This window comes from Leptosomus discolor, chromosome 17 (genome assembly GCF_034619465.1).
Source record: "Leptosomus discolor isolate bLepDis1 chromosome 17, bLepDis1.hap2, whole genome shotgun sequence".
Taxonomy (NCBI): domain Eukaryota; kingdom Metazoa; phylum Chordata; class Aves; order Leptosomiformes; family Leptosomidae; genus Leptosomus; species Leptosomus discolor.
In genome coordinates this window covers 1,361,649-1,377,707 of record NC_141407.1, presented here as the reverse complement: position 1 = coordinate 1,377,707, position 16,059 = coordinate 1,361,649, and the positions used below count along the sequence as shown (strand labels likewise).

At 42.7% G+C, this 16,059-nt stretch overlaps 1 protein-coding gene across 5 annotated transcripts in view; it reads left to right on the top strand.

Annotated features, from left to right (window-relative positions):
- Positions 1–14,789, top strand: part of RBM39 (RNA binding motif protein 39) — a 32,282-nt gene extending 17,493 nt beyond the window's left edge. For 3 of the 5 annotated variants that reach the window (XM_086474812.1, XM_086474811.1, XM_086474810.1), the window contains 9 exons: positions 286–423; positions 1,941–2,006; positions 2,891–3,095; positions 3,298–3,375; positions 9,060–9,092; positions 10,242–10,317; positions 10,482–10,587; positions 13,623–13,701; positions 13,792–14,789. In XM_086474812.1, the coding sequence (XP_086330938.1) occupies positions 286–423; positions 1,941–2,006; positions 2,891–3,095; positions 3,298–3,375; positions 9,060–9,092; positions 10,242–10,317; positions 10,482–10,587; positions 13,623–13,701; positions 13,792–13,892 (882 nt within the window). In that variant the 3' untranslated portion in view covers positions 13,893–14,789. The other 2 variants (XM_086474815.1, XM_086474814.1) reach the window with 2 other exon arrangements.
- The last annotated feature ends 1,270 nt before the right edge of the window (positions 14,790–16,059 follow it).

Sequence of the window (16,059 nt, the reverse complement as noted above, 5' to 3'; positions counted from 1 at the left end):
CAGCACGTGTGAAAAGTAGTGTTAATTTACTAGATATAAGCCAAGGATTGTGCATGAAGTTGTTCAGTTTGAAGGCTTTTGGAAGCTGTGTCTCTAGGCTTGGTCATGGTCTTGGGTTTTGTAGATTGTAAATTAAAATCCGATGGATAGCATGGAGATTATAAAACAGCTTGTGTTTTTTGGTGAATCTGTTAGTTTTAATCTGGTAGATGTATACTGCTTATGTTAGGGTTTTCTAACAAATTCTTATTAAAGGTGACTTTTTTCTTTTTTTGCTTTTCTTAGGCAGAGAAAAACAGAGCAGCAGCAATGGCAAATAATCTACAGAAGGGCAGTGCTGGTCCTATGAGGCTGTATGTGGGATCGTTACACTTCAACATAACTGAAGATATGCTTCGAGGAATTTTTGAGCCATTTGGCAGGGTAAATTTTTGTTTGGTGTGTTGTGTTATGGTAGTTCAACTGAAAAACCTAGATCAGTTATAGAGCGCTCACACCTTCTGGAAATAATTCAGCTTCACATCTGCAAAACGTTTGTTTTTTCCTCGCTCTTCTCTGCCTGTACATCTGCAATGCTTTAGGTACATTGCTAGTACTGGAGGACAAATGAGAACCTTGGTTTGTGATGTGGTCTAGTGATTTTGAATGGCAGGTCTTATGAAAGCGAGCTGAGAATTCAGTGAGTACCTAAAATTACAAAACAACAAAAAAATCCCAAAGAAAAACCCCTACGTTACATCCTGCTGCTGCAGCTTGTAAATATCTTTCCCCCTGACCACGGTTGTGAATGGGGACCCCGTTTCACAGGTTAAAGCACAGAATTGGGTCTGAGTTCTGTTCACTGAATGCCATGGTTTCATGTGCTGCTGAGGACTGTGGCTGAGGTTTCGGCTTGCTGTACTCCCGTGCACCAGCACTGACACAGGCCCCCCTTCGCTCCCCATCGTTAGGCCCCAGCTTGCGGCAGGGTAGTATGTTTCTGTAGAGAGTTGTGAAGCTGAGCAGATTGAAGTTCCCTGTGGAGTCATAGTACGTGTTGCCCTACTGTGCTATCTAAAGTATCATGGGTATGTCATTATGGATAGGGAGAAAGTAATATACTTAATATGTTGCTCAATGGAAAAAAAAAGTTCGTTTTTTTGTACTATCTTTGGATATTAACACGCCTCATACATACTGTAACAGTGCTTTTCTGATGTGTTATTCAGATTCAGTATGTGTATGCCTTTAGTTCTGTTGTGCAAAAGCCTGGAAAATTGCAGCAATTTATTAATTTTTAATCCATGTGGCTGTTCTTGTTTTCTCTCAAGGTCTGGCAGTAGGATTAGTGTAGCTTAGGAGGTTTACATGTAGAGCTGTGGCGGTTTTTCCTTCTCCTGATTCCATATGCTCCAGTCTAAAACTCAGTTTTTCCTCTTCTGTGTTACTGTCTCTTCCACCACTGTTTGTGGCTCATGGATGACTTACTAGTATGTTTTAAATTCAGTAACTGTAAACTTCCAGGAGTTCCCATATGCCAGTCATTATTTAGAATGTGTACCTTTTCCTTAAAGCTCCTGGTCAGAGTCAGGCTTTTCTTGCCTCGTAAAATGGAGTTTTGCAGTCTGAAGTGCTGTGACTAATGTTTCAGTTAGGGTTTGATGTCTGCATGTTCGGTGTCTGCTGGAGTGTTGCATCAGGATCAAGCCTCTGCCTGGAGCTGGACTCTTAAGGATAGATTGTGCATCACCCTTACCTTTACCTGCCACTGTTTCAGTATCAGTACCTGTGTGGCTGCCTGAACTAGTTTTGACTTGAGGAAGAAATGGGGAACTGATTAAAAAAGAAAAGTAGTTTCACATTCATGTGTGTATATTTACCAGGGTTGTATTCAGGTTTTGTTTTGGTATCTTGTGGTATGTTCCAAAATGTCTGATAATAAATAGCTTTATTCTTTTTAGATTGAAAGCATTCAGCTGATGATGGATAGTGAAACTGGACGCTCAAAAGGATACGGATTCATTACGGTATGGCTAGAATTGCCAGACTTCTGGACAATTTCTGAGCGTAACCTTCCTGTGTAGTAGTACAGCTTACTCGACCACCTCTGTTAAGTCTCTGCTTAGAAATGCTGTGTTGCAGGACATGCGGCAGTGGCCTCTCTTTGTTTCTGCCAGTTCTCTGGGTGTTGTGGTTGAACAGTGCACCTGTTCAATGTGCTTTGGGGTTGGTGCCTGGTAAAGACTGGCTTTTTCACAGTGCTGTGGAAATTACTGAATTTGAGCTTTTTAGCGGAAATAAAATTTTAGAGGCTAAAACTTTGAATTGAAAACATCTTTCCTCTTTGCCTACAGATACATAATTTTGTGAACTTGGGTTTCTTGGCTGACCTGGCAGTTTGTCATGGAAAAAAGGGTTGGCTGGGACCACTGGCACTTGGAGACAAATGAAACCTAACTAACTATGTAGCTAATATTTGATGGTTTTAACACTGACAAAATATTTTTGTATTTAATTTGATGTGACACAGCATAAAGCAGAACATCTGTTAGGAATAGCTAGTAAATGCATGGCAGTTGTGAAGCTCCAAAGGAAGGGACTGTCATTCTTGGAAGGTGTTGAAAGAGAACCGCACCCATGACTTGTGTTGATAGCACCACCTAGATGCTCTAGCTTCAACAGTAATATGTATTTAAATATATTCTGATCTAAATATGAGGCAGTAAATACCCAAACTTGTGTGATTTTGGTTGAAGTGGAAAATACGGAGCACATTAAAGTTAGCTTGTAGCTATTGTTGTCTTAACCTTAGTGTTTCTCACGTTTACGTAACGGTGGGTGTTACATACAGTAGAAGCGTTGCCAGATCCTGTAGACAGTATTACTGAATTGATATTTTTCCAATCTACAGTTCTCAGACTCTGAGTGTGCTAAAAAGGCCTTGGAACAACTCAATGGGTTTGAGCTGGCTGGTAGGCCGATGAAAGTTGGACATGTAACTGAGCGCACTGATGCTTCCAGTGCTAGTTCGTTTCTGGACAGTGATGAGTTGGAACGGACTGGAATTGACTTGGGAACAACTGGTCGCCTTCAGTTGATGGCAAGACTTGCAGAAGGTATGTGGGATGATTAATAGGAAGTGTGAGAAAATACAGAAGGTTGTAGAATGTGAACTAATACACCCCACGGAATATTATGCTAAATGCATGGAATGGTATTTTGAAGCTTTTGACAATAGTGAAATTTCTGATACTTTTCTTCCTGCATCCCTAACTGGGTGAACTGCTCACTACAAGGTGTGTTCATCTTCTGTGCTAGGTACTGGTCTGCAGATTCCCCCAGCTGCCCAGCAGGCTCTGCAGATGAGTGGATCTTTGGCGTTTGGAGCTGTGGCAGGTAAGAAATGATGGCTCGCTTATTTTACACAAATCCTTCATGCTTTATAATTTCGAGACAAGAAGTACTTAACTACATTTTGTGACCTTTTAAATGAGAACATAGATGTTACGGGTGGTTTTATGAACTGTAAAACGTTGCAAGTCCATGAGCAAATAAGCAGTGACAGTGTATGACAGCTTTGATGGGCATGATTCACTTGGCGTTATTTTTGGCAAACCTATTGTAGTTCACTTAATTCATCCCAAGCCTTCATCTCTTTATCTTTACTATTCCCTGTACTAATGGGGACTTTTATGTTTTACTGCAGTGTAAATGTTGACTGTTAAACATGTCAGGTTCATAATTGGAAGTGGATTGACCCTTCTGAAAAAACAGCTGTACCAGGGGCAAGAAGGTTATTAGGGCTTTATGGGGGACGTGGCAACTAAAGCTACAGTGGTGTTAAGTTTATGCAGTGCATGTCCTGGTGAGGAAGGACACTACCTGTCAGGGTGTTCGTGTGTTGCTTGGAATTGGCTATAGTTGGTGTTCTGCAAGTGAGTGTGGCGGGAGTGTTACTGAGGCTTCATTTTGTTGTGAGAGGGAATGAGGCTGAGGATAGGATTGCTGCTGCTGGCTCATAGCTGGCCTCAAGCACAAACAGTTCCAGAGGGCTTCACAACAAGAGCAATGAGTAACCTCCCACAGGAGAGAGGAGTTTACAGAGTGGAACTTCTTGTTAATTTTTATTAATACAAGAACAAAGGGCATGGAACTGTCAGCAGCAGCAAACACTTGAATGTCACAAATACCAAGATGCTGGAATGTGTGAGAAGTGTCAGGAAATGAACAAAGAACAGGAGGCATTGGTTTTTTGTGACTTCCAGCAGAGTTTGTGAAGTGAATCAGACTTTAAGATACACCTGAATTATGTTACTGGAGTTCAGGTGCCGTTTTGAGAAGAGCATATTTGTGAAACTGTAAACAGTTGCGAAAAGAAAATAATAAGGTCTTTCTATAGATACACCCTTGGAAGGAAAAGCAACTGGCTAGTGAAAGAAAAATGTGGGTTGAGGAATGAGTTTTTCTCTCTTTGAGAAGAAAAAAAATTAAAAAGACAGATTGGCGTGGAAAAAGTATATCTAGTCCAGAAAGAGAAGGAAAGGTAAACACAGTAAAATTAATTGCCTTTAATGTAGGTGATAGTGATGTGACAGTCTTGCTTGAAAACAGGTGAGGTCAATGAGAAATGAGAGAAATATTTTTTAAAAACACCAATCCCTTCCCCACCCCAATATTTGAAATGAACGAGCCAAAGAAATCCCAAGTTGGCAAGTCGGGAACATGGCCAAAAATATCTGACACAGCTGAACTGTTAGGATAGCGTGGAATCAGTATGAGACTGTGGCTGTGGAGGAATAAATAAGGCTGAATACAGGTTTTTGAAGAATGTGCATGTTTAGTAACTGTAGAAATGAAAGTGGTAGGAGTAGCATTGTTTATTCCACTTGTATTGTGCAAAAGGAATAATGCAGATGTGCAACTTAAGTAACTTTTGGAAAAAGATAAAGCTTTTTACTACCATAGAGTCATGAGCTATCCCCAAAGTGAGATTTGGTTATGGATTAAAGATCTCTTTACTCTTATTAGAGAAAATTACTACCAGGAATTGTGTCATTATGGGAGACTTTAACTTCCCTGATACAGATTGGAGAAGAATTGCTAGTAATAATGGTGGGGCCCAGATATTCCTGGATGTGATATCCGACAAATTTCTTCATCAAACACTCACTGACTCATGAAGAGGGGATGCTATTTTAAACTCAATTTGGTAAGTAATGAAGATGTTGTGGATGAGAATAGAAATGACGGTTGACTTGAGGGATCATGAGTTGCTCAAGTTTAAATGGAAGGATGAACAAAACAGGTCTGTAACTAAGGCTTCTGATTTCAAAAGCGGTGGTTGAAGAAACAAGGCAGTAAGTCATCTGATCTAAGCAACCTGGGTATTTGAACAGGCAGGATGTGAAAAGTTTTTCTCCAGTTCCAAATCGCTAATGCTATATTGGATCTATATTCCACAGAAAGAAGAGACAGTCCTGTTAGACATTGGCTCCACACCGAACTGGGTGATTAACTACCTCAAATAAGGAATAAGCACAGAGCCTGTGAAGACTAGGAAAAATGACTGATGATAAAACAATATTTTTAGGCTGGGAAATAGAAAAAATGAGAATTATCTGCGAACAGTTAAATTGAGTTAGACCTTGAGACGTGAGAGCATAGTTGAGGATTTACCAAATCTTGAAGAGAACTTCAGCAGGGCTGAAGTTGGGTGAAAACATAATCCCAGGATGTTTCAGAAGAATCTCATTGCCTCAGTTTGTAGTGGGGACACTGGTCATAAAGTTTGGAATTTGAGGAAGATAAGCTAGGAACACAGATTTAAAAAAAATATTCACAAGGTAGAAGCAAAGCTAAAAAAAAGTAAGAGCTGAGTGTACTCAGGTCGCAGTAGTAAGAAAACTCCCATCGGATTAGGGAATAGGTACATGAAATACCTGGTATTGTCAATGTATATTTTAAATCTGTGCTGCACTAAATAGCTGGAACATGTAATTCTAAATCACCTACTCTTGGAAGAACGAAGAACGTGATCTGGCCAGCCTTGACTTCGCTCCTTCAAAAGTCATACTAAAGATGGGTAAACTGGAGAATATTATTAAAGTGTAGCATACTTTCAGAGAAACTGCATTTAAAGGCTAACAGTCATTGATAAACTGACTTTCCTAGACAGAGGAGCAGTGGTAGAACTCTTCCCTCTTGACTTGTGTCATTTGGAAGTTGTTACACTAGAGAATTGAGTAGTACAGGAACTATAAGATGTGTTTAAAAAAAAAAAAAAAAAGCTGGCTCAAAGAAAGAGGAATTATTTTTTTCAAGTGAAAGCTGGGAAGTTTAGAGGTAGTTGTTGAAGCTGAAGTTCAGGTGTTGGGCTAATCTTATTTACATAAATAGTGATGGTCAACAAGAGTAGGAGTGAGGTGAGTAGATACAGAGGTGCTGTCAATAAGGGATTCTTGGGGCGTTACACATTGTGCATCTGTTCAGGATTGAAACAAATTCTAGTTCTATAGCCTGGGAACTTAGCAATGGAAGATGGCCAAGGAGGAGGAAAGTACTCCAGTGTATCAGTGAGTGAATATGAACTATCAGTGTGATACATTTTTATAAGGGCAGCTGTGTTCCTGGAGGTAGCACACTTGAGTATCTGAGATAGAATGTCCACGTTTGTGAACAACTCAGGTCACTTATGTTCAAGATGGGTTGAATCAAGCTAAAATAGGGAAACTAAAGAATTAGTTCTACAGGAAACATGAGAACTTGGACATTAATCCCATGGAGAAAATTCCATCAGGAAAAAGAATTTTTAAGCTAAACAGTTGTGGCTGTGTATTTTCTGTTCTCTAGTAAATTCTGTCTGAAAATATGAAACTTAAAATAACCATGAGGCTATAGAACATTCATTCTGCTGCTTTGTGGGACAAAACATTACTTACTGTTGGGAGGGAACTATCTGTTTGCAAAAGATTGAAAACATGTGCTGCAATAGAGGGATGAATAGGTGTTATCATCCAGGACCTCTCTTTGATCTGCCGTTCTGTTGCAAGTCATTACTTAAACTGGGGAATACTTGGCAGGCGCTTGTTATTTAAAGCTAGTTATGTTTCAAAATACACAACTTCATTTTGGTTTAAGACACAAAATGCTTTGATAGATATTTCTGTATTGCTGCTTTCTCTGTACTAAGCATGTACTTAGTCATGGTAAACTTGTTACCCTTCCAGATTATATATACAGAACATGCTGAAAAAGTTACCTGGTTCGTAACTTGACAGATGTATTAATTTTAGTTTCCACATAGTATTTAAAACTGCATGTAGAGAAAAATAAAGAGTTGACAGTGAAGAATGACAAAGAATTTCTAAATTCTGAGTGGGTTTAAAAGTGAGAAGAGAGGACCATCCTTCAATCATGAGCAACAAGAAAATTCAGTTAATTGATGAAAGATTTGGTGGACAGGAGGTTATGTTTCAGAGGTTGTAGATAAATAACCTGTGAAACTTGTTGCCACAGGATACTGTTAGCTGATCTTCCTGTGTTTGGAACAGATTTGGCTCTCAGCCCTACACAGAATTTGAACTGGAGATCTGTGTAGGTTTGCCACATGTGGTGTGGGTGGCCTGGAGCATCGGGTTGTAGAGCCCCAGGCTGACCCATATTTGGTGACTTCAGCTCTCCATGGTGCATACGTGCAGTTGTGTCAGAATCAAAGAGGGAGAAATCTCTGTCCTCATTTAACTAGAGTGACTCAGGAGATTTGGGGTTTTATTATTTTTTACAAAACTTGTTTACAGAAAAGTTTGGAAAGTAATTCATTAGGTAATTGGTTATAGATTGGCTAAATCCATGCAGTTTCTGCAGAGAGTACAGGCTAAGGCAGTCGTCCCCATTATGGTATTTCTCACTCTATGGAGCTGAGGACTTTGCATTCAGGTCCAGCTGGAAAACCTGCTGAACGTGGCCAGTTCTTGTTCCAGTGCAGCCTTCAAGCGCTTGCTCCTTCCATCCCCTGTTTTTCAGTATGGTTCCCAGCGTGTGTGCTTCTGTGGAAGTCACTTGGGAAGGTGCTTGAGGAAGACTTGTCTGTGGGGCTCTCACTGCCTAATACAGCAAAACCACTCACTCCTATTGGTCCCCTGGTGTGGAGGAGGGCTTGTTAGAAAGGGAGAAAGTGTGTCGATACCTGATGCCTTGAGGTATTTCCAAGTGAGCTTGGAAGCGTACTTGGGGTCCATCACTTCACTGCTTCCTAAACAAGTGAGTTAAGGTGACAGTTGAAGTCTGTCTTCTAACTCCTTGTGTTTGTGTGAATTAAATTGGAACATAAGTGAATAGGCTTATGCTTACAGTTCTTGCATTCTGAAGTTCTCTCTTGGTTTAAAGATGTCAAGTATTGGAGTCATGTACTTGGAAGTGGTGAGAAAGTGTGCATTTGTCAGTGTCATTACTTCAAATGGGGAAAGCTATGTGTTATTGAACAGGTAAATAGTGTTGTATTGGCAAGTTAAATGTTCTGAACATTTTAAAATCTTTTGAATTCGAAAAATACCAAAGTAACTTGTCATTTTTACATTTATATGAAAAGATAACAGGTGAAACATCACCTTACTCTATTTGAAATTAAATGAGGTAACTGCTTTCAGAACATCACTTTGGATAACTTCTGAAATGCTTTCTGTTACTAAAGATGCGAAACTTCTCATGCCTGTAAGAATTGCTGTAATTATTTTCTCATGGAACAAAATACGTCTTACAAAGAGTTCAAGCAGGGCAGAGGCAAGGTGGAAGTGATACGCTGAATTAAAGGACATGATCATAGCTTTCCTTTCAAGTTCCTCTTTGTGTTTGGAATATGCTTACCTTGTGGTCATGGAGTCTCTGTCAAGTACAGAATCTTCCAGCTGAGAAACTGGAATTAGCAGAACTACTCACAGCTAGAGAGGAGCAGTGAGAGTGGGTTTTGAGGTACTTGAACAAGCTCTTAAGCGCAAGAATACAAACTGAACAACCTGGCTGGCAGGTAACGATATGGCCATGACAGCAAGCGTACTAATTAACTTCTGTGTCTTTTTCTTCAGATTTGCAAACAAGACTGTCTCAGCAGAATGAAGGTAAACTAACATTTGGTATAACTTATCGCCACGAAGTTTTGTTGTAGATGTCTGTAAGCGAAATGCTTTTGGTGTAGAGTTTGCCAACAGTCTGAGAAATTATATTGTATTAATTGTCTGTTGGAGTCATATTTTGTATTGCTTATTGACTTGAAAATAACAATTTAACATACGTTAAACACTTTGCCTTCCTCTGTAGCGTTTCCTCAGTATTGGTAACGTTGTCCAGCCTTACGTTAGTCCTAGATAATGTGTGGGTTTCTCTTTGTTTGTGGGTTTAAGTGTGGTTGGGTGTGGGGTGTTTTCCTGCCTTAGAGGCAGGGACTAGAGGGGTTGTTTGGCACTCGGGAGTTGGGGGTTACTGTCCCTGGATTAGTTTGTCACCGTGTTAGCCTGACTGCACAACCCTTGATGGCTGCATATGTAGAGAGGTGGGGCCCATTATTTCAGCTAGATTAACAGAAGCTTACAGCCTGTAGGCCAGTGCTTGTCTGTCGTGAGATGCACTGTGGTGGTGAGCAATGATAAATGACAGGTAATAATTTCATAGTGTGGGGAAAGGGTATAGATTTATTCTACAGTTAAAATTTTTATAGTTTTAGTTATCAGGTATTTCATAACCTTATGCATTTCCAAGGAACAAAAGTACAGATACAGTTTTTTGAAGGATAATTCAATGCACTTAAACACTTTGAGACTTCTCAAAGCCGTCTGTCACTTCCTGTGAAGGCAGAGGGGTGGTGCCCCTCCATCCTGAGCTGCTGCTTGGCTTCCATGAGGAATAAAAAAAAACCCAAAGGTGCTGCTGGCATACAGCTGGGTCAGAATTTTTAGATGCATGTGAAGATGAACGTATCAGCAGTTAAATGTTTAAATTGAAAATGTACCAAAATTAATGTGCAGGTTACCTTTTTGCTTTTCGTCTTCAGCTGTAGTTCATCTGTGCTACTTTCTGTATCAATCCATTTAAAATGTATTGTAGATAGTGTCTAGTTGCAAGTTTTGCTTTTCTGCCTTCAATTTCCTGTTTAGTTAGAACTGTTGCTATTATTGCTGAATGTTGGGGCTTTAAAGAATAACTACTAATTTAAATTGGAGCCGTGCATAGCGGGTTCTTAAATTTGTTACTGTTTTTTTCCGTTACAACAGTTCTGGCTGCAGCTGCCTCTGTACAACCACTTGCAACACAGTGCTTCCAGCTTTCCAACATGTTTAATCCTCAAACGTAAGTGATTCACCATTGTTGGCTTCTGTTTAGCATCTGTTCATGACTTTGACATCTGAGAAAGGACCTAGAATGTTGCAGAGGGGTGTTTTGGGGTTTCGGGGTGCATTTTGCGTGAGTGATAACGTACCATCTCTGTCCTGTTCTTCCTCCACTCCCTACAGTGAAGAAGAAGCTGGCTGGGATACAGAAATTAAAGATGATGTGATTGAGGAATGTAACAAACACGGAGGAGTTATCCACATCTATGTAGACAAAAACTCTGCTCAGGTATGCCTGGTTCCAAGGGGACACTGCGCAGGTTTTAGGAGTTTTGTTGCTTTGTAGTGTATAGAGGGACCATTACAAATTATTTTTTTTTCCCTAAACTGAATCTAAATTTCTTTAAGTTGCTTTGCGGTTTTTGCAGAATGTAGGTGGTTCCCTCCTGTTCCGAGTCACTGTAACTTGAATGCAGGTACGAAAGCAGTTTTCTGGTGCTGCAGTCTGCTCTTACAGATTGACACAGCTGAAGTTACTGTGGAAATACAGGCTGAAGAGTAGTGACCTCCTTAATTCTGGCATTTGGGTTTTCTCTCAAGCTGTGCATTTTACGAAAGCCAGGGACTTCCAGTTTCCTCTGTTCCTGGGGAATACAGGCTTTAGTACAAAGGAAACCGTGCTGCAGCAGATTTGGTATCACAGAGTCATGGGAGTGGTTTGGGTTGGAAGGGTCCTTAAAGACCATCTAGTGTAACGCCCCTGCCCTGGGCAGGGACACCTCCCACCAGACCAGGTTGCTCCCAGCCCCATCCAGCCTGGCCTTGAGCACTGCCAGGGAGGGGGCAGCCACAGCTGCTCTGGGCAGCCTGTGCCAGTGTCTCACCACCCTCACAGCCAAGAATTTCTTCCTAAAATGTACTAAATCTGTCCTCTTTCAGTGTGAAGTCATTACCCCTTATCTTGTCAGGTGTGTAGTTAAAGGTGTGCCTAATCCTGTGCTTGGCAACACTTGTGTTCACTAGTGATGCTGACAGCCGTGCAGCGGGCAGTAGGAGTGCATGTGGCTCCAACAGGGAGGAGGAGAGACAGGGCTGCTGATGCAGGCCTGGTTACAGGTCAGTGCCTGCTGGAGGGACTCCTAGCCTGCATCTTAAAAAGGCGAATACATTTTTCTTCTGTGTTCGCTTTGTTTACTCAATCAGCAGACTGGTTATCTCCTCTCCTGTATTTCAGCTTTTACAACAGAAACTATGGAAGGTCTGCAGAGATTTGGCCTCCTTGAACCCTTTTTCTATAGAATTCACAACCCAGACTGAAGTACAGTTTTCGAATGCTCTCATAGATTAATGTCTAACCCTCAGACCCTGGAAGTGTCTTACTGTGTGCCGTTCCGTTGTGCCAGGCTGTCACTGTCAGTATTGCTTAAATGGGATTGTCCTGCCCTGGCAATGCTCTCGGTGCTCACAAATGTGTTATTTATTGTGATGCTTCTACAGAAGACTCCTGTCCTTTGAAACCCTTCCATGTGGATTGCTGAGATGTTAGGGATGAGCTGCAGTCTAGTATGTAAAACAAGACAATCTTTTCTAGCGTTTTTTAATCAAGATCACTGTGTTGGACTACTAGGCTGATGGGAGGTAGAAACCTTTCCCATGGTATATTAGTCTGTTACTATCTTAGAAAACAAAGTGTCCTTTGACAGATGGGAGAAAACCAACAAAAAACCCCAGCAAACAAACTCCAAAAAAGCCAGCACCCCGAAACACAACAGCCCTCAACATACTCACGTGGGTTCTGAACACATAGAGCTGCAAAACTGGTTCACGTTAGAAAGTGGATTTAAAAGAAAAAACTACAGCTACCATGAGTTAGCTGTTTGTTACCTAAAACCCATTCTGTCACAGTAGTATCTGGGTCACTGCAGTGCAAAATACCCACTGATCCTTAAAAATACTGGATCTGAACGTTAGTTTCCACTATGCTGTTCTGTTTTGCAGGCTTAGATTCTGGTCACGTTATCTCCCAAGTGTTTTCGTCTCCCCTCTCTTCAGGGCTCTTTCCCAGCTAGCCAGACTGGCTGGGCGAAGGGCTGTTGGTGGTCAGGCACGAAGGGGCGATCTGTGGGTGACAAGGTGGTGGTCCCGGCTGAACATGCAGTCTCATGTACCGCGCCAGCCTCCACGGTGGGGTGTTAAGGAAAACGGAAGCTTTATGGTGCTGTGCATCACTTCAAGGCTTAAGCAGCCTGGATGTGTCTGCCGTAGAGGCTGAGAACAGAACTGTGTGTGTGTTAATTGCTTAGTGCCTTACTAAACAGCAGCCTGTGATCTCGAGCTGCACCCGAGAAGGAATGCTAGATCCCAGTGGGAAGAGTTAGTGCACGCTGGCAAAAGCTGCTAAAGGGAAGGCTGGATTCTGTTTCTTAATATATTCTTACCCTGTAAAATCTGTTATGGCTAGAACCTGATCTGGTTCAAGAATTACTGGTAGCAGTCTGTTTTTAAGCAGGCAGCCAGCAAACTGCATGCACAGTACTGGGGACGTCTGTAGGTCTGGCAGTTGTTGAAGGTGGATGTTGCAGTACTGGGGATTAGGCTGCTTTACTGCTTAATTAGTGGATAGAAAATGTCAGGTGTCTCTGGCAAAGTTAAAAGATTGGCCCACCATTCACCCCAGGTATCATCTTGGGCTCGTCTGCCCTGCTGTGATGGGGTGTTTTCCCTTTGTCCCAGGCCTTGAATGAGTGAGGACAGATGCTGAACTTCCTGTAGGAGACTCTTGACAGTACCAGTCTTCCTTGAAGTGCTGGACATCCTTCCTGCCCTGGGGAAGGGGGAGCGCTTAATCCCTTTGAAACCTGCACCGTGAGCTTGCAGACCTAGTTAAGCATTTGGGGTTAGTGTTGGCAACTTACGGAACTTGATGGCCGGGCTGCGGTAGAGGCAGCCAGACTCCTTGTGCTTTTCTGTTTCCCATGAGATTTGTAACCAGGAGCCATTAGAGAGTCTCTTTGAAGGGTTACCATGAGCAAGTAAGCAATCCCCGTTGTTGATTTCAGATCAGTTTCACATTTGGTCTGTTATGCACAATCCTATCTGGAAGAGTTTTGTGCGGAGATAACTGTTCCAGCATGGTGATACATGTCAGTAAAAAACTGCCCAGCACTCTGTTTTGCCATGCTTGTCCCGCATTGTCGGTTGACACCAGTAGGAACGCAGCAAGGCAGGTTTGCCTCGGTCCCAACCATGCCAAGGAGGTGCCTTGACTGGACAACGTGGGACGTTCTCCCGCTTCTCACGGGCTGTAACGCTTCTGTATTGCAGGGCAACGTGTATGTCAAATGTCCTTCCATCGCTGCTGCCATCGCAGCTGTCAACGCGTTGCATGGGAGGTGGTTTGCAGGTGAGTGCACTTCAGGTAGAGACCTGCGTTTACTCATTAATTACAGAAATGACCAAAGACTGATCTCACTTGTTTTAATCTTCTGAGCAGGTAAAATGATTACAGCAGCGTATGTACCTCTTCCAACGTACCATAGCCTTTTCCCAGATTCCATGACTGCAACCCAACTACTGGTTCCCGTTCGACGATGAGGATGGATTTAGTCAGTTTTGTACATAGTTATTTTTTGGAGGAAGATTGAGTTATCTTTTATTTAGATAAAACTAAAGGAAAGGATTTAATGTCATTTTGTGTACACTTCCTGCTATCTTTAAAAATAAAATGAAGTAAGCAGAAATGCAGTGTGTTCATTCTCCCTAACTAGCATTTCCACTGTATACAAAGCTGTTGACTTCTTGTTCTGCCTTGTAATTCTTGTACATTTACTAAGGTGATCAGTAGGAACTGAGAAGTAGCTCATAGGAAACAAGTTCTCTGTAAAAGGCAGATGGGACATAATGACATTTTTAATGTTTCACAAGCCTTTCTTTTAATGCAGCGATTACATTTTACATTTCACTAAATGTAGGTGATCTGCTAAAGGTTAATATCGGAGATAGACTTTATGAAGGGACGTATTTAGTGTTTCGTATAAATGGAGAATTCAAAAGGCTACTGAAAGCTGTCTCTGGACAGCCACTCAGCGTGCTTTGTGCTGAAAAATTGATAAGAATAGGAGGATTGAAGGGTTTTATTTCTTGATGGTAACTTTTGATTAATGTATGTGTAAAAGTTTCTTTGTAAATACTGTGTGAGGTGTGTCTTACGTTTCCAAACAAAACGATCTCTGCATTTCCAGATAAGTTTCTATGTATGCAGTGTGGCAGTTGAAGGGTTTCAGACAAGTCTGAAAATTGGTAGGAAATACAGAAACATGTTTTGTTCTGGTTGCATATAATCTTTGCTCTTTTTAAGCTCTGTGAGCTCTGAAATATATTTTTGGGTTACTTCAGTGTGTTTGACAAGACAGCTTGATATTTCTATCAAAGACTTTCATATTGCAACAATCTTTGTAAGAACCACTCAAATAAAATTCTCTTTAAAAAGGCCTTCATGAAGCATTATTTCTCTGCTCTCCTAGTGTGACTGAAGGGGTGTGTGCTGAGACCAGAGGGGAGTGACAGACGCTGTGCAGTGGCCGATGGTCAGAATACGGCTGCTCTGGGAGACAGGCAGGAGCTGGTCCCTGCTGTGTTGAACCCTCGTGGACTCAGCGGTGGTTGTAAGGGCTGGGGGGTTTTCTTGCTGCCTGGGCAGCGGGGGGCTCTTGCCCTGTCTCAGGCCTGCTGGAGATTCATCCAGAGGTGACTTCCCTCCGCCCCATCTTCCACAAATGGTTGTGAATCATGGGGCTGTAGGAGTAATTCCTGTTGGCTTTTAGTCCGGCAGCCTGGCCAGGGCCTTGCCCTCCTGGTGCCCATCACGTGTAACCCCTGGATCACAAAAGCTGTTTGACAGAGGCACAGAGAGCAGTGGGTGAAATTCCAGCTGCTGCCCCGTGCCCTGAGGCAGGTGGTGGTGACCTGCTCTTGGGCTGCTCGGGGTGGAGGCGGCTGTGGCGGAGCTGCAGGATGGCAGGAGCCTGTCCTCAGCAGTGCAGGAGGGAGCCGGGGGAGGAAAGGGGACGGGGTGGCTGCGGGTAGTGCACAGGCAAGTGGGGGGGGAGCCAGGAACAGACTACAGGAGGGGGCTTTGGGGTACGTGATGCAGCTCAACAGCCCAGCAAAGCTGCTCTCAGGTTTTGCTTGAACTTAGGTTTTTCAGTTGCCAGCTCGAGTGCAACTGTGGTGCTCAACTTGTCATTGGCACGGTTTCCCAGAGGTTCCTGAGCTGTGTGACAGCAGGCTTTTAGGGGCAGGTTTCTATTTCTCCCTTAAAAAGCGCTTGTACTGGGTAAAGGATGTGCAGGTGCTGGTTCAGGTTGTGCTGCTGCTAATGTGTTCTCCATTCTTAACCAGAAGTAAGGGAGGAACAAAGAGAAGCCTTATTTCAAAAGGCAAATACCAGGAGATAGCAACTAAACGTTTCATGGTTCAGCTGCAGGCAGTACCACAGGGGCTAGTGAGGGGTGGGGAGGAATCCCCTGTTCTTCTGGGAAGCGTTGAGCACCCTGCAGACTCCTTGGGGACAACTGGGAGATGACTGTTCCTGGGAGTGCGGCTCCCACGGGTGAAGCCTGCTTCCCTTCCCGAGGGAATGGAAAAACCCTTGCAGGTTCCTCAGGCTGGGGGCAACTGCAACCACTGCTGCTGTCCTCCAGCTGTGCAGCAGGGCCCCTCCTGCAGCAGCGCAGCCTGCATGTCTGCGCCCTTCGGAGTG